The sequence below is a fragment of the Taurulus bubalis genome (assembly GCF_910589615.1).
Source record: "Taurulus bubalis genome assembly, chromosome: 6".
NCBI classification, from domain to species: Eukaryota; Metazoa; Chordata; class Actinopteri; order Perciformes; family Cottidae; genus Taurulus; species Taurulus bubalis.
Window position 1 is genome coordinate 5079595 of NC_136594.1, and position 23236 is coordinate 5102830.

At 41.8% G+C, this 23236-nt stretch overlaps 1 protein-coding gene across 1 annotated transcript in view; it reads left to right on the forward strand.

Moving 5' to 3' along the window:
* Positions 1 to 362: 362 nt before the first annotated feature.
* The window catches only part of LOC306738265 (protein jagged-1a-like), a gene marked incomplete at its 3' end in the record, with an annotated part of 28491 nt that continues 5617 nt past the window's right edge, over positions 363 to 23236 (forward strand). Inside the window, exons 1-18 of the mRNA XM_079220093.1 lie at positions 363 to 612; positions 2629 to 2934; positions 10621 to 10678; positions 13816 to 14073; positions 14190 to 14250; positions 15104 to 15234; positions 15358 to 15477; positions 16351 to 16464; positions 16569 to 16682; positions 17684 to 17797; positions 18153 to 18199; positions 19146 to 19319; positions 20509 to 20659; positions 21259 to 21423; positions 21599 to 21712; positions 21809 to 21922; positions 22030 to 22143; positions 22235 to 22351. Of these exons, the coding sequence (XP_079076219.1) occupies positions 547 to 612; positions 2629 to 2934; positions 10621 to 10678; positions 13816 to 14073; positions 14190 to 14250; positions 15104 to 15234; positions 15358 to 15477; positions 16351 to 16464; positions 16569 to 16682; positions 17684 to 17797; positions 18153 to 18199; positions 19146 to 19319; positions 20509 to 20659; positions 21259 to 21423; positions 21599 to 21712; positions 21809 to 21922; positions 22030 to 22143; positions 22235 to 22351 (2338 nt within the window). The 5' untranslated portion in view covers positions 363 to 546. The remainder of the gene's footprint in view (positions 613 to 2628; positions 2935 to 10620; positions 10679 to 13815; positions 14074 to 14189; positions 14251 to 15103; positions 15235 to 15357; positions 15478 to 16350; positions 16465 to 16568; positions 16683 to 17683; positions 17798 to 18152; positions 18200 to 19145; positions 19320 to 20508; positions 20660 to 21258; positions 21424 to 21598; positions 21713 to 21808; positions 21923 to 22029; positions 22144 to 22234; positions 22352 to 23236) is intronic.

The window sequence follows — 23236 nt, forward strand, 5'->3', positions numbered from 1 at the left end:
ACAGTCATCTTCAGCAGAACCTTCCTTTCTTCTTCTGTTCCTATAATTATCATCAAGACGTTACGCTCCTCTCAAGTCAGTTTTGGGGGCTTTTCTTTTGGCCTCCGCATGTGAAGGCACTTCTGCACCTCCATGTGAACTGACTGTAAACAAACCGCGGCTCATTAATATGCATGAGTGGGCGTGGCCTGCCGTCAGCCCCCGCCTCGTTGCTGGTGGATATTACCCAGCCTCCTCCGGTGTCTACCAAAGTGCTGTCCGCGCTTCAGCTGCACTCACTCGGTCTTGTGCACGCGTTTTGGTTGGAGCTCTGATAAAAAAAACGAAAAAAAAAAAAAAAAAAACAGGACAATAGCAGACAAAAGGTTCCCGTGCAGGAAAGGAGGCAGAAAAGGGACGTTTTTTTCTTTCTGTCCGGACTTTGTGGAGATCTTTCTGGGAAGATAAGCTGTGCATGTTCCACCCGGAGGGGCAGACACCCGGCGCGGAGGCTCGCACCGACTACCTCTGAGCCCCGGAGCCGCTCCGCAGCAGCTCCCCGCCGGCATGACGCCCACACGGAGCTCCGTCCTGCTTCCCGCCGCACTCCTGCTGCTCTCCGCCCGCATGCAGGTACACCAGACTCCCGCTGATATCTCCGCTGTTTAAGTCCGGCAGCTTGCTTGAGTTTTGGGATAAAAAAAAGAGGCTGACACATGTAGCAAATCTTTCTTTTATGTTCTGGAGAAAAATAATGTATGGTGACGTCTTGATACCCAGCAGCTACTTTCCACAAAGTTTGACAACAGTTTTGTCAAGTAAAAGCTGAAACCTTTCATTTAAATGTTTTTTAAAGGTCTACTTTGTCAAGTTGTTCCTATTATGAGGAAATGTCCTTGGAAAGAAACAAACAGATTATTGACTAAATATGTTAAATGTTCTGCAAGCTCCAAACCAACAGGAGTAAAGTGATGCATCAGAATTTGAGAACTTTTTTGGGGGATTTCCACAGTTTCAACGTTGAGATGATTTCATTTTGCACGAAACAGACATCATCTTTTTTTATTTATTTGATTGTTAATTAACTTAAATAAAAAAAAAAAAAAACATAAAATCACTTAAATGTAAGTTGACTTTTAATTGTTGGAAATACATAAATTGATGTTTTACAACCCAAATGATGCTTTTGCTTCTCCGTCTGTTCTGCCATCAGGGGTTTTAACTTCAAATTAGACTTTTAATAGGGAATAAAAAGGACATTTGGTTCATATTTACAGTTGTGTGCATTAATAAGTGTTTATTTTTATGGGACTTTTGAGTTTTGGTCAGCTTTGGCTCACACGGACTGTGTTTTTGACAAACTGTCGGTTGAAAGCAGTCTTCATTGCATTGACAATGTTTGCGTTTCATCAGAATCCTTCTTCTGCTTCGCTGTCCTCCGCTTTCCACTCCGCTGTGAGGGCGAGAGCACTGAAGTGTAGTGAAGGGCCCCAGAGCTCAGTGCGGCCTGCAGGAGGCTGAACCCTGTGACACCACACTAATGCAACGACGCTCTTCTCTTGGTTTTCTCAAGTTAAACTGTCTTCTCATTGATTTTATTTGATCTTTTTTAAACTTTGCAGCAAAAGCAGCAAATCTTCACTTTTAAGGAGCTGGAGTCAGAAAACATTTGACGCTTTGCGTTATAAACAGATCGTTGCTGAGAGACTTCCTGTCAGTCACCTTATTCATTACTCAGGTGATAGTTTCAGCTTCATCTTCATGCCTTCTTTCTTCATATTTATATTCTTTCATATTCTTTTGTCCAAACTTCATTTTAACATTTTAATGGAGGTCGCAAAGTTTCCAACTACCAAATAGTTCAGGCTGAATTTTCGTCTTAAATGAAACATAAGAGGTCATATAGCTTAAATGAACAACTGAAAGCTATATATAGGTAGATATACACTTTAAAGGGCCAATCCACAGATTTTTCACATGAAGTTTAGTGTACTTGTCGTGTTGAGCGCCACTCAGCCTGCGTTAACAGTTGTATGTCGCTGGAGGAGTTTTATCGGGTATGAGAAAAATATCCCCTGATGATGTCACAGTGATGTCATCCGGGTCGCCTCACCTTGGGCTTTAAGGCAACACATTTACGACCGAGAGGCCACGTCACAAATCGTTTGAAAAGCATGGGGGGGGGACGGGGTTTACCAGGGAGGGAGGAAGTCTAGCGATTGATGCTGTTGAGTTGCATTATGGGAAATGAAGGATCCAGCATTGTGACTTATAAGTGTGGCTCTCTTGACTCCTGCTACTTCAATTGTGATGTTAGCTCCATCATCAAATGTTGCTTTTTGCCTCCTCTCATATAATGCTGTGGAAAAGGTTTTCAAATATATTCAAAGGTCAAAATGTGTCATAAAGTTGAACACATCTGCAGAGTAGACGTCTTCACGGGACCAACGTTTTCGACTTATTCAGGAAGTTACCCGAACCCGATGACCCCGAAAATCTGGTCGGGAACACAAGATTTTGCGTATTGGACTCACAGACCTGGGTCCTGATCTTGGAACCAAGAGGAGTCTCGCTGTTGGAGAATCCCGTTTTGTCTTCTTTTTCCCTCCCCTGACCTCCTGTGACCTCACCCGTCTCGCCTCTCTGCAGGTTTCCTCCGCCTCGGGACACTTTGAGCTCCAGATCCTGTCGATGCAGAACGTGAACGGGCAGCTGCAGACCGGCGCCTGCTGCGACGCGCCGCGGGACGCCACGGACCGGCGCTGCGCGGCGGACGACGAATGCGACACCTACTTCCGGGTGTGCCTGAAGGAGTACCAGCTGAAGGTGTCCTCGGCCGGGCCCTGCAGCTTCGGCACCGCCTCCACGCCCGTGCTCGGCGGGAATACCTTTTCTTTACGCAACGCCAAGATCGACCAAGCCGGGATCGTGCTGCCGTTCAGCTTCGCGTGGCCGGTGAGTTCAAAGGCTCTGCAGTTTGTCTCCTGGATGTTGTGGTCGAGCTTATTCTTGCTTCTTCGGCCAGATGTTCAGAACTGAATCCACATCAGGATGTGAAAATAACCGGCGGTGGTCTGGGGTTCAGGCGATCATTACTAAAACAGAACTGGAACTTTATTTCACTTTCAGCTGAGGGGGACTAATTTCTAAACGATGCGTTTTTACGGTTGCCAGTTTTGTTCCATGGGTTCAGGATGAATTGGTGTCCAATCTGACCCATTTTTAGTGTATTTCTCCCCACAAAAGTTATCTCTCAGGTATATAATGCAACACTATCACGATACAACGGCTGCTGTGTTTTGTTTTTTTCCTGCCTGGAACTACAAATGAGGACAAACTGCCCCGCCGTCGGGGGAAGACACCGGCGGGCCGAGGGCGCCGAGTGTTCCTTCTTTCTTTTCTCCTTTCTTTCATGCGTTGTTGTGGTAGTTATCTCCCCTGACCTCTCGGCACGGCGGGGGATAAAGGGCCGTTGTTGCCGGCTCTGCTCGGCTGGCTGCGGGACATTCCTGCTGTTGACCCTGGTAACTGGCATGTTAAATGAAGCCGCCGTGGTCGTCGGGCAGGATGAGGGTTTTATTTATTGTCTACACAATCTAAACTGGCAGGATGGACCCAAGCAGCTTCTCTGTGTGCGTCAGTCGTGTTTATTGGGGCTGTGATGGCGGCTCAGGATGTGTAAAGTCGTGCCAAACCTGCGGCATTTCACCCGAGACCCCACCGCCGGTTCATCCAGCCGCCTCCTCCTCTTTCATTCTTTTTCAGTAGTTTAAATGTTTCACAACGCTATTGTGTAAAAAAAAAAAAAAAAAAGATCCTTTCCCTCCTGCGGTTTTGTATTTTTCCACCTTTTTTGTTTTGTTTCGGCGTCTCATCCCCTCTGATGCGGTTTTCCATCCTTTTTCTTTCTCTCTGTGCTTTTTTTTCCTTCGGTTTCTATGAGCACTATGGGAACAATGGGCTCGGCCGTGGCCCGGGCTTGCAGCCGGGGCTTATGGGACAATGCTGCGAGCCGAGGGGATGGGATTGGGGGGGGCGGATGGTGGAACAATGTATCAGTGAGATGGTTGTGGAGGCGGTTCAGCGTCAGGGAAAACGGCAACCGGAGAAAAAGTTTGTGGCGCAACTCACCGGCATGAGTTCTGGACCCCGTTACCCAAACTCTTTTCAATTCTTCATTTCACTCCACCAGTTGCTCTACAATTCAAGCAGAATTCAAGAGAGAGATTAGGTGTACCTAATAAACTGACCACCGTGTTACATTATACATCTGCATGCTGTCTGTGGTGCTTTACTTTGATGTCAGGCTGTTTCCAGTATATATGTAGCCGTTGTATTTCACACATTTTCATATACTATTCATATTTTATTCGTACAAACCGATTATTATTGATTAATGTTCTTTTCTTTATGCATCTGTCTTTCTGTCCTTGACTGCTGCAACAAATGGATTCCCTCTATGAGGATCAATTAGTGTTCTTGACTCATCTTATTTTAGTTTTTGCAATATTTTCTCAGCAGTCTTTTTTTCTAGAATTTTGCTCCACTCTTTAGTAGAAAAAGTATTTATAAGAAAGCAGATGTGAGAGTGAGTTGAACTCTGATTCGGTGTTTTCACATCTGGTTTTAAAGCAAATGGTATTTTCACTTCAGGTCTTTCACTCAAATTTATCCAAAGTTCAGACGAAAAAGTCGGTGCAGGTTTCACAAACTAGAGCCTTTTTAGTTTTGCTTGTAACATTTTAATATTTAAAATGTTACATTTACAACCTGCTCCGTCTGTTCTGAGGAGCATGTTTCTGTGTTCAGGTCCGGTGTGAAAACTGGAAGAGAATCTACGGAGGTCACTGATAAAATCTGTAAATCACTGCATTGATTGTTGTTTCGATCAATAGAAGAAGGTCTTTTTGACAGGTCGATTGACCTTTATGTGGCAAGGAGAAGGAGAAGATTATTTTTTTTAAAAACACCTGACTTCATCACATAAGTACTCATATCTTTTACTAAAAGTCCTGCACTCACAAGTATATATACGACAGAAAAGTAAATGATTTCATCATAATACATACTATATTATTGGATGATAATTATTTATCATCCAATCAGGCGGGGTCACCATGAATATTCACAGCAGGTTTCAAGACACCGTGATCAGAAGGTGTTGAGAGATTTTTGCGCTGACGCAGTTCACCAGTAGTTAATCCTGCTGGGGTTTGTGTTGCAACAAATAATGTTGTCTTCACCAGACCACACACACACACACACACACACACAACCACACACACACACACACACACAACCACACACAACCAGTCATCCATGCAGGGTTGATCTGGATGGATGACTCGTTGCCCAACAGTCTGAAAGTTTTCATCTAGTAAAACTAAAAACAGATGATCTGCTTATAATAATAATAATTATTATTAGATTGGCGTCATGAAACCTAATTAAATAATAGATAAACATTGTTTTACAGATCGGCTACTGAGTTAATTTGGCTTTTGACACCCTTTATCAACATTTAGCCCTTGGTTTCGTCTCAATAGGCCAACCCAAAGGGGGACGGCAGCCACATATTTGTCCGTCCTCTTCTGTCCAGTTGTTGTTCTTGGAGAGAGAGAGAACTGCCCCAGTGAAATATTAACATTTTTGGCACAGAGGAGTCCAGATGTGGCTCCGCTAGTCGACCAAACATGGACATTTCTGATGAGTCCCACTGCTGACAGACGCTGGACGCCAGTCACTCCTCGATCAATTCCTTCCTTCCTTCCCTTCTACCCACACTTTCTTTTCCTCTGTCGTTCCCATAGGACGTCAAACCATCACACCTGTGCCAGTTTAATTGTTTTCCAAAGAAAACAATCCACCTGTCACACGCTATCACACACATCTGCATCAACACACCGCCACGATGCACCTTTGACAACATTGACATGACTTGTTTTTACAAGAGTAAGAAGCCAATGATGGTGAATCACTGAATGTAAGATGAATCCATAAACTCTTAAGTCAAACGCATCTTTTTACAGCTGATAACCAACGCATCCGAGTATTTAGTCGTGTTTTATATGCGTTCAGGTCCAAATCTTGACATTTTACACATTACACTGCTTTTGGCCGACATCGACGTCCCCATCCCCCCTCCTATAAAACCAATGGCTCCCGTCTCTGTAGACTGTGGAGAGCGGAGTATTAGTGAAGAGTAAACATTAACCCTTAATTACCCCGTGAATCACCGGCGCTAATCGCTAGCATACACACGTCCCAGCTTTGCATGTAAACTCAACTTCACAAATGTTTGTAAGAGTTTGCACTGTTTTCCGTCACCATGACGGCCCCTTGACAGTACTGTGACCCAACCAGAGGCAGAACAATGGTCAGCATGCTAGGGATTAGTGCTCGTGATAAGCATTGGATACGTTAATTAAAAGGGTCACTGCTATCATGGACTTTTTTTTTATATATTTAAGTCTGACGACATGAGAAGTTTGCCTTTTTTGTCAGGAATCTCCTACTTGGATCAGGGTTTGTGTTAAAATAAATCCTTTTCTGCCTTTATAAGCCATGAAGGCAAACGTCTCCCTTGTGCCTCTGTAGCATGAGAACATGAGTAACACAAATTTAAACCATGTAATATTTCATCCACACCCTCGCGCTAGATAATCAGTCATTATTATTGATTGCAGCATCGCCGTTGTGAAATTTTCTGCCGTTTAAGACATGCAGCAACCTCCAGTCCTGCCGAGTGAAGCCAATGAGGAAGTGTCTTTAAAAAATGAAGTATCTCTCCTGACCACCAGGGGAAGACTCCTCTGGTTGTATAGAAGTCTATGAGAAAATGACTCTACTTCTCTTGATTTATTCCCTCAGCAAACATTGTAAACATGAGTTTATGTCTCAATCTTTAGTTTCAAGTCTTTTTCAATACAGCATGATGTTCATTTAGAGTCAAACAGACAATAAAGAGGCGTATGCTTTAGGGCGGGGCTTACTGTGATTGACAGGTTGCCGCCGCTACCAGCCTCTCTACATCACTCCTTCATATTCCAAATATGGCAACTTCTGTTCATTGGATGCAACAAAAACAACAACATGGCCGACGGCTGTATTCCAAGATGGCGGCGGCGAAATCGCCGAACTCAAGGCTTCAAAGCGGCAGTCCACAAACCAACGTCCACTTCTTTTAAACGCTCCATGATTTTACATCGTATTAAACTGAATATTTTCTTGGACAAAAACGTAAAGATGTCACGTTGGGATCTGGCAAAGCGTATGAAATGATAATAGGCGTTCAAGATTTTATGATGCCGACAATAATTGTTAGTTGCAGCTTCAGCGTCGCCTCAAGGATTCTCTTTTTTTTTGAAAACCAGCGACGCCTGAGTGGCCTGCATCTTGTTCTCACCGTGTTGCCGGTCGGCATGGACGAGGCCACCAAACAAAACACAAACAGAGGAAGCTCTTAGGTTTTTTTTTGTTCTCTTCCTCCCGGCCCGGACCTGCCTCCACATGTCGCCTGGCTCTGCCTGCTACCAAATTATTTTCCCACACTGAGCCCGGAGCCAGAGAAAGCAGTTCCACCTCCTCAATCAAACAATCACAGAGTGATGGGAAATCCCCAAACGGCCTGCAGGCGAACGCTGGTAGATGTTTTTGGCGAGAAGCGAGCGGAACCTGTTGGCAGGTAAACTGTCCCTGCTCCCTTCTCCAAATCTAATTAGCTGCTAAAATGCTTTTAGGTGCCACCCACTGTGTTTGGTGGGCAACACTTTCCCTGCGGGGTCCAGGAGGCATCCGCCCGACGCCCAGATCCGGTTTCAGCCAGAGAGATGACGCAAGGATGTTGCAAGAGCCGCTCGGAGGCTGTTTTTCTTTTGGTCACAGCTTCGGCCCGTTAGCTCGGTTCTGCATTAGCGACAGCTATGTGGCGTCGGGGTAAACGGCTCCGTGGCTCACTGGAGACGTGACGCTCTGTGTGGAACGGTTTGGCGACCAGGAATTTATCATTTTAGTTTTACAGATTTTAGATTTCCTCCATTCTGCTGTTAGATTGTGGTTTTTAAATTCTTGTCGGTAAGAAAAGAAAATATGTGGACGCGAACTGGTTTCATTTCCAGTCAGTAACTCGTTGTTTTGTGGGAAAGGGTCAAATAAAGAACTTCAAACGTGTATCTTGACATGCTCAAACTGAATTGCTGACTGAGTTTGACTTAATTGCATATTTTAATTCTGGTCCTTGACTGGAGAAACCCAACTCATTGCATTCTCGTACCTGCTGCAGAAAATGCTGAGTCATTGTCGACCCTCCTTCTCTCAGCAGTGATGACTTTAGCGCCGCTCGCATTCGTAAACCATCAAAGTAGACGGAAGCCTAGCGGGTCCAAACAACAACATTTTAATGAATTTAATTTGATTAAGGTTTTTTTTTCTTCTGTTTCATGCACCTCATTGCAACTTTCATAGCAATTAAAGCGCAGTTTCAGTTTTACCTCCAAACAAGTATTAATAAGTGTTTTTAGCGATGTTCCAGATCCGTCTGCAGGAACGTCTTGTTGAGTCCAGCTGCATCATGGCTGCAAGCCAAATGTCATGCTTTTCTTTTTTGTTCCTCTTTCTCTTATCTGTTTGTGTAAATCCACCGTATATTTCCATCTTCAGAGGCGCTGAAGAACACGGGGAAACATGTAAGACGTGAATAAATCCCCCGTGTCTGGTTTTGTTATGGCTCATTATGGTCCAATAATCCTGTCAGCTGCTCTGAGCGCTCGATAACCTGACATCACAGCCCGAGCTAACCGCTAATCTGTAAACGACATGGACCGACTGTGGTTTCCTGCAGGGCTGAGTGTCGGTGGGAGAGAGTTTATCTAGCTGCTGTGGCTCCACGCCAACGTCAGCAGGGCTCGACAAACGTGGACGGGATGATGTGGGACCACCGAGGTTGGAGTTCAGGCACATTTAAAGCACGATTCTTTTATATCAAAGACTCCAGATTTAACGGCAATGACGCAACAAACCAGGAACCCCATCAAGTCCTCAGGTTTCTGGTGTTTCCAGCGTTCGTGAGCGCTTCTCGTCACACAGGACTGATGTCAGCGGGAGAGCGACACTGGTTTGTAGTGACTGGGATTTTGGTTCCTGCTTCTCTGGAAAAAGAGAAAATGGGAGAAACGGGCGTACTGGAGTTTTAGGAATTGGTTGTTACGAGACACTGAAATCCATTTTTATTGGAGCTTTAACATAAGTTAATTTGAGGTTTTTTTTATAACGGTGAAAGCAAAACACTGTTCTATCCAGTTTTGTTTATTTGTAAAGTCCAAAATTATACATTTTTACAATCTGATCAGCATACAACACCGTCTGCTCTTTGGACCCTCATCGGGACAGGAAAACATTTTAACGGGGAGGGAGGAAGAAACCTTTTGGAAGAGCAACAGAGGAGGGATCCCTCTCTCAGGATGGACAGGAGTGCAATAGATGTTATGTGATTATAGAATTACAACACGGTCGATCCATATGACAGAAATTATAAATATGAGCAGTACTGGCACCAATAAGGGCCGAATAATAATGTCAAATTGATGACTAATATTACAAGCAGCAGTGGATATAATCTAATAATGATGATTAAAGCAGAAACTAATAATAATGTATTAATTGTGATGGATACCCCCCCATTAAAAACAAGTGGTATGGTCCTTTTGTCCCAAACAAACAAGAATGCTCTTCTATACTTGTGAGGACCCACACATTTCCCAAGTCCTTTTCCTTAACCTGCAACTAAAACTAAAATTAAAACTCAAGTCTTTACCCCGCCAAACAACCCTGTGGAAGAAATGAGGACCAGACACAATTGTTCTCTCTCCAGATATTTAAAACTCAAATAAGTCAAAGATAATTGTCAAAGAGCCCACAAACACACACTTCAGTCTTTGTGGTTCCCTGCTCTTATTTTGGAGTCTGGTTGAGGTCAAGTTCCAAATTTGGATGGTGTGAATGTTGGAGAGGGGGAGAGGCCACACACACACACACACACACACACACTCGCACACACTCTCTCTCTCTCTCTCTCTCTCTCTGGCAGGCTCTGCTCTGTATGCCATTCGATAGCGGTGAGAGCGACAGTGGCCTTAAGAGAGACAAAGGGTTTCAAAGTAGACTCGAAATAATGGGGGACACACACACACACACACACACACACACACACACACACACACACACACACACACACACACACACACAGTTCTCTATTTAAAGGCTTCAGGGTGTTTCAGTGACTTTAGTTTCCAGTGTTTCTCATTAAAGAGCTCATTTGATCTGTCACTGCTCCTTAAAGAGACCGATCTCTATCTGCGCAGTGATTGTGTTTTTGTTTACATCTGAACTAAATGTGTAAACCTTTGTCTATTTTGGTCCAAGATCTTCATAAAAGTGAGATGTTTTTACAATTAATAGGTGCATTTAAAGAAATGGTATATATTATAAAGTACACATTTCTCACCATAAAGTGTTTTGGACGCATGTCATCATTTTGACATTACACTGTTTAAGTAATATCCAATAAGTACATTTTAGAAGCTAATTGTTATTTTCACCTGACACACTGTTTGATTTCCATTTTCTCTCCGTCTATGTGTGCAGAGGTCGTACACGTTGATCGTGGAAGCCTTGGACTTCAACAACGACTCGTCCTCCGGCAGTGAGTATTATAATCTTCATCATCTTCATCCTGCTTCACTCCTCTCAGCTCGGTTTCTAACTGACATGAACACGACCTTTGACTGTAAATCTGCTTCAGTTCGTTTGTTCAAATGCTGAAAGAAACAGTTTTTTGTGGTTTCGAAAAGTCAAAATCTGGATTTTGACACGGGATGGCGTTTAACGAAATTATTGGTGAGATATTTTTATTACAAAAAATGTAAACACACAAAAGTAAAAGAAATCCTTTCCAATTGACTCATTATTCCCTCAGAATTATGAAAAAAATAAAATATATAACAATATGGCACCTTGCATGGTAGAATCAATGCTCGTGAATAGTAAATGCGACCATTAACATTTAAAAGTTGCCGAACTTTGTTAGACAGAGACGCATCAGATGTTTCTGTAAAAACGGATTCATGTTATTTAGAAAATTGTTACATTAAATTGGTCAGTACATGTTCAATGAAATATGAGACACAGAAGACATTAGATGACATTAAGAACATTCCCCTTTTTACCCTGTTTTTGTAATCCCTTGCAGACTCCTAGAGTTCCCTTTCTTGTTTATTGCCCCCCCCCCCCCCCCCCCTCCCCCCCCCCCCCCCCCCCTCCTCTCACTACAGCCTGTGCAGGTGTTTACATGCCCTAGATGAGTCCCATTCAGGAAACCGTTTGTAACGAGTGTGTGAGGAGAGGGAGCGAAGCTGGCAACGTTGGTTCGAGCGTCTGTTTATCACCCGGCTGTCAGCGAGGCGGTCGGAGCGAGAGTGTTGGCTCGGTGCTGTATTTGGCGTCCCTCAGGGAGCCATTATAGGCCCGGTGTGAAGTCGGCTGACCTCGGCCCAGGTGGGCTTCACTGCAGCCAGTTTTACTCCGAAAGGGGACCCACAAATGAGGAGTCTGTTCGTTGAGTAAAACTAAATATTTATCAATAATGTCAACATCTTGACATTATTGATTTCGTAATATCTTCCTGGTTTAGAAAGGCCTCATTACAGTCAACTGATGTAATTCTCTGAACTTACCAGACTGCTCTAGTTGCTTTTACCCGCTTAGTCTTTATAAATACTGTGTTATTTGATTTTCACTGTAGTGTAGTGTTTTTGGGGTTCAGAAACCTGCAGCGTGTAAACAAAACTGAAACTGCTATCGAGCCAAATGAGGACGGAACAAATATTGACCCTCTCAGTTTAGCATCAGCGAGCTAAGTGCCTCCGACGCGCGGTCCTTAATGAACACCGGCATCGTCCAATTTACCGGAGGAGACCAAAAACGGAGCTAAAAGAGAGAATAGCTGACGACTAATGAATGATCATGTTGCTCTGTAATTTAAATACTGGAACAGAAATAAGCAGCTGTTCATAAGGTCAATGTTGTGATTACAAGAAATGATTGAATGCAGTTTCAATGTTTAAGTGGCAACTAGTTGATGGACGGCAGCCATTTTCTTTTGCAAAGCACTCAACAATTCTACAGTTAAAATGTCTCACGGCTCCGGGTTCATCTCTCTACTACCGTCTGTCATGAAGGTTTTTACTTTATTTATTCATTTGGCCTTCGCCGTTCTTTTTTTACAAAGCGGTGTAAAAGTTTCACAAAAGTGGCAAATAAAAACAATACAATAAAGACAGACTTGGAAGAAAAAAAACTGAAAATTGCATCAATCAAAGAATACATTTCATATAGTATTAGGACGAGTACATTTCTAAAGTTTTGCTTGCTTGTAAAATAATGTAGTTTAAGTTGTCTCTAGCTCACAAGGTTAAAATCAATATATACTGTACATGCTTTATTAAAAAAGGACGTAAACCCAAACTTATCTACAGGTTTTTCTCCGGGTCACTTTTCTGAGTTGCAGCTCTCAGATGTTTGCTCGACGGCTCGGCCGGTATTCATCGATAGAGTGCCAGGTTTGAATATTTGCTCAAATATTCTAGACGGAGCGGATCCAGCCTTTTTTTTTTTTTTTAGGGTAACTATTTTCTATAATCTGCTACCTCCGTGCCATTTTCGGCACCTTTTTTATTCCCCATCGTGATGTGAAGTGTCACAGTTTGCTTCCAGGCCCGCGGTGTTACCTGCTCCGAGGTTTCTGGAGTCTCTTTTCGGCTCTTGAAGTCCAGTTGCCCGTCGTTTGAGCGGACGCCGTCACCTCGGCCCGACCACACTTTCCACCCCGCTGGTGAAATACCACAGAGCGGCTCAGCATTTTCAAACTCTCTGGAATATTACAGCCGCCCGCCTCCTCCTGCAGCCACGACTAGCACCGTCCTCACAGATGCACCAGCAGACGACCGGTGCTGTTGCTGTGTTTGTCCGGCTGCTGAGGACGAGGCCCAAAGACTAATACTCTGTAATCATCTGCCGATTCATCGCTTAGTCAATATAGTGTCAGTACTTGCTGGTTTTCTTCGTCTTCTATGATAATAAATTGACCAACAGCAAGCCGTTTGAAAATGCCACTTTAGGGTATTTGAAATTATGTACATTTTATTTTATGTAGTATTTCTAGCTTTACCCCAAAAAATAAAAGTACATTCTTATCTTTGAATCAAGCATATTTTTGCAGAATGTTGTAATTACAATTATAGCTGTAAACTCCCAAACATTATTACTATTGTCATCCTGCGTGTATGAAGCTGCACCAATCAGAGCGGTCCGTATATAGCAACAAGTTAGCATTTTAAGCTAACTCAAACACTTTCACAACAAAAGCCCGTCAGTGATGTGTTTTTGCAGGTGGAAGTTTACTTTTTCTTTTTTTTTTACTTTGAAACCTGGTTCTGAAAAGTGAAGTCGATATGGAAGTGCCTCATTCTTTTAAAACCGCCAGCAGGGGGCGACGATGCCGGTTGCAAAAAAGGCAGATTGTATAGAAGTCTATGAGAAAATGACTCTACTTCTCACTTGATTAGTCCCTCAGTAACCATTGTAAATATGAGTTTATGTCTCAATCTCTAGTTTCAAGTCTTCTTCAATCCAGCATGATGTTCATTTAGTAAATGATGGTCATTTAGTAAATGAAGGTCATTTAGGGTCAAACAGACCATTCTGTGTTGCAACACAGCTAAACGTGCATCCCTTCGACCTCGGCGCTCTCCGTCTGACCGACCATACCCGTTGTGTCCGCAGGCGTCGGCGGGGCGCCGATCGAGAAGGCCGTCCACTCGGGGATGATCAACCCCAGCCGGCAGTGGCAGAGCCTGAATCACAACGGACCCGTGGCCCAGTTCCACTTCCAGGTCCGCCTCAGCTGCGACGAGCACTACTACGGCTTCGGCTGCAACAAGTTCTGCCGCCCGCGAGACGACTTCTTCGGCCACTACGAATGCGACCACAACGGCAACAAGACGTGCCTGGAGGGCTGGGCCGGGCCCGACTGCAACACTGGTGAGTTCTCTGAGGGGAGAAAGCAAAAGAGACGCGACATGGGAGCCGGGAAGCCTTCCTGCTGGTGCGTTCAAGGGCATTTGCCCACGTTCTTTTCTTTCTGTCTCTCTCTGCAGCGATCTGCAGGCAGGGCTGCAGCACAGAACACGGATCCTGTAAAGTTCCCGGAGAGTGCAAGTGAGAACCGACACACACAAAACACCAACACCTGTGTTTGATAGAGACAAAGACGGGGAACCTGGGAGAGGCTCGAGACAAACATCCTCATCTGGAATCTTCATTGGGCTCTTTTTAGCTTCCAGGAGTTGATTTTATTCATTTCATTCATGATAAATATATATTTTTTTATTTTAAGGGTCTTCCAAAATACACATTTAGCTGTTTATTTTACTACTTTGTCTATCTGTGAAAAAGTTAGAATTAGATAATGCCTCATTTTGTATATTTAAAATTAAATTTCAGAAAATAATTGTCTATTGATTCTTTTCTCTCTTTTTTTTTTTAACCCTATTTACCCATTTAAGATATTCCAGACAACAGTTTTCTCAAAATTCGTTCATATTTGATTTGATTTGATTATTTATCATTTGCATGTTTAAACATAAACTTCCAGAAAACATGTCAAAAAACTATTTCTATTGATGTAAATAATCACTTGTGGAGGTTTCATGGTGGAATTTGGTGGAAATCTCCCCTTTTTATCTCCGGATTTCCTCTTTTATTTAACCCCGATCTAAATCCCGAGTCCTGGTCTAGATGGAAAATATTAACGCTGAACATGCATTTAAAAAAAATTATAAAAAAATCCCATTGAGAAATGACAGAGAATAAACAGTATTATGTGTTTTAATCCATTTTAATTTTAATTTCTTTTTTTTTTTTTTACTAACACCATATTATCTGCACATAAGTGTGTATGAGTGCGGCACACAACGTGCATTCCGTCACAATTGAACAAAAAAAAGTCACAGTATTCTGCCTTTTTTTTAAATTTTATTTTAAATCTTATACGTGTGTGTGTGTGTCTCAGGTGTCTGTACGGATGGCAGGGTGAATACTGTGACCAGTGCATCCCTCATCCCGGCTGTGTTCATGGCAGCTGTGTGGAGCCCTGGCAGTGTCTCTGTGACACCAACTATGGAGGACAGCTGTGTGACAAAGGTACACACACACACACACACACACACACACACACACACACACACACACACACACACACACACCTGGAGATAAAAGAACATTATCTTTGTGCTTAAACATGACCGCGTCGTCTCCGCGCTGCAGATCTGAACACGTGTGCGACGCTGCAGCCGTGTCTGAACCGAGGAACCTGCAGCAACACGGGACCAGACAAGTACCACTGCTCCTGCCCGCACGGCTTCTCCGGGGTCAACTGTCAGCGAGGTGAGAGGAGTCGGCGGTTCAATTCCCCGCCGTACCGGCAGCAAGGCACGATGACGAGGCGTTATCAGAACCTCGTGTTTACTTACGACAGGATTAAAATGACGGGGGAAAAATGAAAATGACAAAATAAAGTCATATGTAAGAGTTTTATTATCATATTCTGAATGCAGTCTTGCTCCTCAGAGGATTTTACATTTTAACACATTTTATTTATTTAATTCCATTTTTATTTGGCTATATTGAACATATGTTTTATTGTAATCATAATTTGATTCTATATTTGTTTCTTGAATTTTGCTATACTTTTTAAAACATTTTTTATTACATTTTCTCTTACATTGCTTATGTTCATGCAACAGTACAACAGTGCCTTGTAAAGCGCTATATAAACAACATTTATTATTATTATTATTATTACACCAAAGAAAACTGTGAAAACCTAGTTGACGGATTCAGACTCATAATTCACTTCTTACCTCGTGATCATCACGTTTAGACATTATTAATTATAATTTAGACATTATTAATTATTATTAATAACACAATAACAAAATAAATACACACACAGCGGGTGAAATAAGTACATTTTTCTCAGTAAATATATTTCTAAAGGTGACAGATGTCGGTAACAACCCAAGTAATCCACACATACAAAGAAAACCAAACAAATAAATTCAGAAATTAAATTGCAAGTAATAAAATGGAATGAAACGGGGAAAAGTATTGAACACGCTGACTGAAGTGTATTTAATAATTGGTACAAGAGCCTTCGTTGACTCTTCAGTGGGAACTCTGATCTTTAGCGCTTTCCGTAGATTGTCTATCCTTTTTTTTTATAATCTGCCCACTGATCTGACTGAATTCTCGTCTCAGCGGACCACGCCTGTCTGTCCAGCCCGTGTCTGTCGGGAGGCAGCTGTGTGGAAACCAGTCGGGGGTTCGAGTGCCGCTGCGCCCCCGGGTGGACCGGACCCTCCTGCTCCCACGGTATAAGCACCCCGCAGAAACCCTCATCCCCGCTCACCGGATCCCCTTCGACCTCCGCTGAAGCCTCATGAACTGCTTCTCTGCTCCTCTCTCTCCCGCCTCAGATGTGGACGAGTGTCTGGGGAACCCCTGCAGCCACGGAGGGAGCTGCCAGGACCTGCTGAACGGGTTCAAGTGCACCTGCCCGCCTCAGTGGACCGGGAAGACCTGCCTCATCGGTCGGTCCTCCTTTAGCGCTTTATTTATTTATTTTTAGGAGGGTCTCGGGGAGGAGTGGTCGTGGTTTGGAGGATTAGCGCCTACTCCTCCGCCGACCTATCTACTGTTTATCTAATTTACTTAATTTTATTTTAATACACTCTGCGGCTGTAAATATAAATATATTCTCCGGTTAGTTGTATTATATTTTATTGTGTATGTATGTATGTATGTGTGTGTATATGTATATATGTATATGTATATGTATGTATATGTATATGTATGTGTATATATACATATATATATATATATATATATATGTGTGTGTGTGTGTGTGTGTGTGTGTATGTATATGTATATATATATATATATATATATATATATATATATATATATATATATATATATATATATATATCTCTCTCTTTCATCCCTGTTGCTTCTTTATATATTGATCTTTTATCTTGTGCGTTTGTATCTTCAATTGTAAGGCGCTACTGATGACGACAAAAAAATTTCCCCTTGGGGATTAATAAAGTATATATTCATTCATTCATTCATGCTCCTCAACCGTTAACTGAGGCTAGTTTGGACGTCCACCGCTGAATGCTTTTAGACGCATCCACTGCTTTCAGTCCTTCCTCCTGCCGACCGACTGAAGGCCAGACTCCAAATTCATCCTTCCAGTGACTCTGTTGCTGTTCCTCCCCCCGACCTTTGACCTCTGCTGCCTCGGTTGTTCATTGACTTGTTAAACAACGAAAAGCTAATGGAGCGGCATTTTAGGCTACAATAACTTTCACCGAAAAGAAGCCGCTGTGGCATTTAAAGGATAGGCCAACTGTTAAAATATGAATAATACAAATAATAATAAAAGTAATTAGCTTCATTTGTGTAGCACTTTTCAAAGCAAAGGTGCTCTACGAGATACAAATGGCAGACAAACAAATTTAAACATTTAAAAAAAGATTCAACTCCTTTCTTTCTCCTTCTAATCTGTTTAATCTGTTTTTGGTTTCAGACGCCAACGAGTGTGACGACAGCCCCTGCGCCAACGCCAACTCCTGCCGAAATCTGATCGGAGGATACTTCTGCGAGTGCGTCCCGGGCTGGACGGACCCCAACTGTGACACCAGTGAGTGAGACGACAACAACAACAACAACAACAACAACCATAACGGGTAGCGAGGCCGGCAGCAGCAATAACGATGAGCTTTATTTGAGGAGAAACCTTTTTTTTTTTTACACTTAATTTGATCAAATGGTGAAATAATGTATTAAGTTTCTTTAAGAGATTAAATAAAACAACATTTTTGTTACAGACAGGTGAGGTTTAGTAGATCTATGCTTTGTTGGCAATAAAATATAGAAAAATAAGACTGGAAGAGAGCAGCTTAGCCAAAACCTACAGAACAAACTGATTATCCGCAGGAAAACCTTTTAATGTGTCCTTTGCTTTTATTAAAAACTAGATTATTTTTTTGCTGCAGATATCAACGACTGTCGAGGTCAGTGTCAAAACGGAGCGACATGCAAGGTGAGCTCTCACACACACACACACACACACACGCACATGCACACACACACACACACACGCAGCTGTAAAGCACGCATGTAGGACAGAGACGAGCCTGTGTGTATTTGTGCTTGTGCGTGTCCATGACAACAGCAGATCGGATTCCTCCAAACTTTCTCATTTCCCAACAGAAGATAAACAGTTTGTCCTCGTTCTTTTCAAACACTGATTGCTCCTTTTTTTTTTTTTTTTTTTTTCTGCCATTCATCTCACAATGGTTTATTGTTTACTGATGGGAGCCAGGTTGCATTACATTAGCAGCATTATCTGACGGCGTGCACGGTCAACATGCGATTTACAGTGTTTATGGTTCAGTCACACAATCTGATTTTTTTTTTTTTTGACGGGTGAAACTAAATCTTAAATATAAACCATAATTGAGTATGAGTGCAAATATGTGTGCACATTTGAAGTATTCTGACTACATCGATAGTTAGGGCATTTTGGCTTTCAGCGGACCTAAACCTACGGTTCACGAAATGTGCAGTAAATTAATTACTAAAAATATTTAACTTCACTTAATCAAAGTCAAACTTTGCAGATATACTCTTTACACATAGTGTTATTTTATAGTAGATGATATGCATAATTAAAAAGAGGAAATGCATCCTGGAAGTTGTTTTTCTCTCTTCTTTCCTGTGTTCTATCACCAACCAATAAACCAGTAACACATATACACATATATGAACCTCTTCACCAGTCTCAAGTGTTTTCTGTATGTTAAACCTTTTGAAATTGTTCAAGTAGCCCTTGTGGTTGAGGAGATATTTAGTTTGGGTATGCAAACCAAATGACTGGGGCTTAACTGGGGTTTAAAGGTTTAACTGACATATCATAAGAAATAAAGTCTCTAAAAACTGGTGCATGATTTTTGTAAATATATTAACGGAACATGTTCTCCTTTCAGGACCTGGTGAACGGTTATCAATGCGTGTGCGCTCCGGGTTTCGCCGGCGAACACTGCGAGAAAGACGTGGACGAGTGCGCCGGCGGGCCGTGCCTCAACGGCGGCCGTTGCCACGACGCCGTCAACGGCTTCCACTGCTGGTGTCTGCCGGGTTTCTCTGGGAGCCGCTGTCAGGTGGGCTGTCGCTAAGATACGGTTTACGGAAACAGGAAGTGTAGTACGATAGATAAGACTTTTTGAAATGATTTAATCGGTTAACTTCTGAAGTTTAAAATGAACAAATCTATATATAGTTTGTGAAGCTGTGCTAACTTGGTAGCTAACGTTGCACAAACAGTGAAATTATATCAAGTAATATTAAAGTATAAAAAGTTAAATGAAGCAGAACTCGGGCCGTTGTAGGTTTCAAGAAAACCCAACAAGACAAGCGTACAGAGCCGGGAGAGAGGGGTTATATTCAGAGAAAAGACTTTGATATTCTCTGAGATTTAAAGTTGGAAATCTATGAGGAAAAAAGTTAAAAAGTTTCAAGAAAAAAAACTCTTAAACTTCTATGATTTTTTTATTTTTTGTTGGTCAAGGAACCTCATCAACCTGTTAAACATCAAATGTATGCATATATTAATTAATTTATATATACACTTATTTTTAATTTATATATTTATTTTTAATTAATTTATATATATATATATATATATTTTGTATTATTTATATGTATATTGTTTATTTATATATATATATATATATATATATATTAATTTATTTTTATATATTTTAATGTTTTTTTATATATATATTGTAATTTATTTGTATATATATATATATATATATATATATATATATATATATATATATATATATATATATATATATATATATATATATATATATTATATTATATTATATTATTATATATTACATTATACACACATATTTATATATATTTATTACATTATACATTTATTTATATATGTATATATATATATATATATATATATATATATATATATATATTATATTATTATATATTACATTATACACACATATTTATATATATTTATTACATTATACATTTATTTATATATGTATATATATATATATATATATATATATATATATATATATATATATATGTATATATATGTATATGTATATGTATATGTATGTTTTTTATAATATATATATTCAAGGGCCACGTTACGGCAGTGTTTAACTTATATTATATCTTTGATCAGAGGCCATCCATACTATAATAACAGCTTTGCCTCGCTAATGTACGACTTAACAATCTAAAACAATATTCATATTTATTCTCAGAAGTGTAGCTCACCGTTGGATGCTGATTTGTTCCCTCTGTGCACAGCTGGATATCGACTACTGCCTCCACCGCCCGTGTCAAAACGGCGGCCAGTGTTTCAACCTCGCGGCGGAATACGTCTGCAAATGTCCCGACGACTTCGAGGGCCGGAACTGCTCGCGCCTGAAGGACCACTGCCGCACGACGCCCTGCAAAGGTACACGCCTTTACTTTACGTATATTTAGATTCATAGACTTTTTTTACACTGGGATATTTCTAGTAAGATCTGAGAACTCTCTTCCAACTCCACTGCTCAGACAGCACATTGACATATTACTTTTAAACGCACTGATGTGTAACTATGAATCCATTGGAAGCGTCTTGGAAAGGATTCATTTAGTGCTAATTGCATAATCTAGAGAATCTTTTAGTCCAGAAATCAGTTGAACATGCACTATTGTAAACTTTGTCTCGAGGCCAACATGAATGTTTCCATTAATAAATGTATTTGATGGATCTGACCTGCAACCAGCGAGATACTCCAGTTAGTTACTGGTCGCAGCCATGAAATATTCGGGTGCAAATCCCACCCTAAAAAGACAAATTCAAATGTGCACACCAAAACTGTAGTTATGTCTGGTGTATTAAGACATGATGTAGTGTCTGTTAGACAGAGCCATGCTCGCTGAGTCCCAATGTTTTTGCTAAGCTAAGCTAACTGTCCGTAGCCTAATATTTAACATGCAAACATGCAGTAGAATTAATCTGAAAAAGAAAGTAAATCAGCATCTATTCCCTCTCTTCCCGCCCTCCAGTGATTGACAGCTGCACGGTGGCGGTGGCGTCCAACAGCACGCCGGGTGGGGTGCGCTTGATTTCGTCCAACGTGTGCGGCCCCCACGGGCGGTGCCGGAGTCACGCCGGCGGACAGTTCAGCTGCGAGTGTGAGGAAGGATTCACCGGGACGTACTGCCACGAGAGTGAGTACAGAAATGCATTTTATGGATGGTTTTGTGTTTCTGGTACTCTAATAACTTTTCTTCCCCCATTTTAGCTAGTTTTTGTATTTGTATTAACTATAAAAGGGTTCTATGAAAACTAGATTGATGATTAAATTATATTGAATGATTATTTCCTCTTCCCTCTCTACGTCAGACATCAACGACTGTGAGAGCGCCCCCTGTCTGAACGGAGGAACTTGCATCGATAAAGTCAGTCAGTATCAGTGCATCTGCGCTGTCGGCTGGGACGGACCGACCTGCCAGAACAGTGAGTCCTCCTCTTCCTCCCTCTGCATCCTCTTCCTCCCTCGTCATCCTCTTCAGCGGCTGTGTCACAATGTTTTTGTCGTCGTTTGTCGCGCAGACATCGACGACTGCGTCTCCGCTCCTTGTCGGAACCGCGGCGTCTGCCGAGACCTGGTCAACGACTTCTACTGCGAGTGTAACAACGGCTGGAAGGGCAAGACCTGCCACTCAAGTGAGGAAAGCAAAAAAAAAAAAAAAAACTGCGTTGTGTGAACCCTGTCGGGGGCGCTCCAGTTGTTCCAGATGTTGGGTACATTTGAATTTGTTTTGATTTCCCAGGAGAGAGCCAGTGCGACGAGGCGACCTGCAACCACGGAGGAACCTGCTACGACGAAGGAGACGCCTTCAAGTGTCTGTGTGCTGCCGGCTGGGAGGGCGCCACCTGCAACACCGGTGAGCACGACATGGCGCCATTTAAAAAAATTTTTTTTTATCAAAGTGTCGGCGAAAAACGCGTCCGAACGGCCGTCTTTTGTGCCCACAGCGAAGAACAGCAGCTGCCTGCCGAGTCCCTGTGAGAACGGAGGAACCTGTGTGGTGGACGGAGGCTCGTTCAGCTGCCTCTGCAAGGAGGGCTGGGAGGGCGCCACCTGCAGCCACAGTGAGTCACTGCACACTGCGTACCTTAGGACGAGGCTCACGTTTTAAAGGTTGAAGCTCCGGGTGAAGAGATGGTCGTGTCGGTGTCACATTACACGCTAAAGTGTGTGAAATTCATATTGAAACCTTTTTTGTTTTTGGACAGCGGCGCGTTAATGTGCTAACATTTAGTGTGTGAAAAGATACGACGGAACTTTCATTCATGCAAAGAAAAATATTGTGTCCAACAGTTTATATGGTGCAGTATAAAATAAATAAATAAATAGATAGTAGAAAAATAACTAAATAAATGTTTGTGCAAAGTACAAATGAGTGCAACAAACTATTTAAGTCTTTAATTCTACCCCAGCTGTTTTGTGGCAAAAATTGCAAATGGTTTGCATCCCATACTAAATACTGATTATCTCCTCAACCACAAGGTCTATTTGAATAATTTAAAAAGGTATAATACATATAAAACCCTTGAGACTAGATAAGAAGTTCATATGTGTTACTGGTATATTGGTTTATGATAGTACACAGGAAAGGAAGAAAATGTAAAATATTTCCCCCCCAAAAATCTTCCAGGACGTATTTTCATTTTAATTATGGATATGATCGCTTTCTGTATTAAGTAATAAAATGGCACTATGTGTAAAGAGTATATCTGCAAAGTTTGGCTTTGATTAAGTGAAGTTAAGTATTTTTTATAATTTAATTTAGTGCAGATCTTTCGAGCCATCGCTCGAAATCCGCAAACACTTAAAATCCTGAATGTGTCGCTTTAAGAAAATGATCCATCCTCTGGTGATCATGAATGTCCGTTTCTAAACTTTGATTGCGAATCCGTTCAATAGTAGTTGAGAAGGCGATATCTGTCAGATATTTCACGTCACAGTCCAGCTCC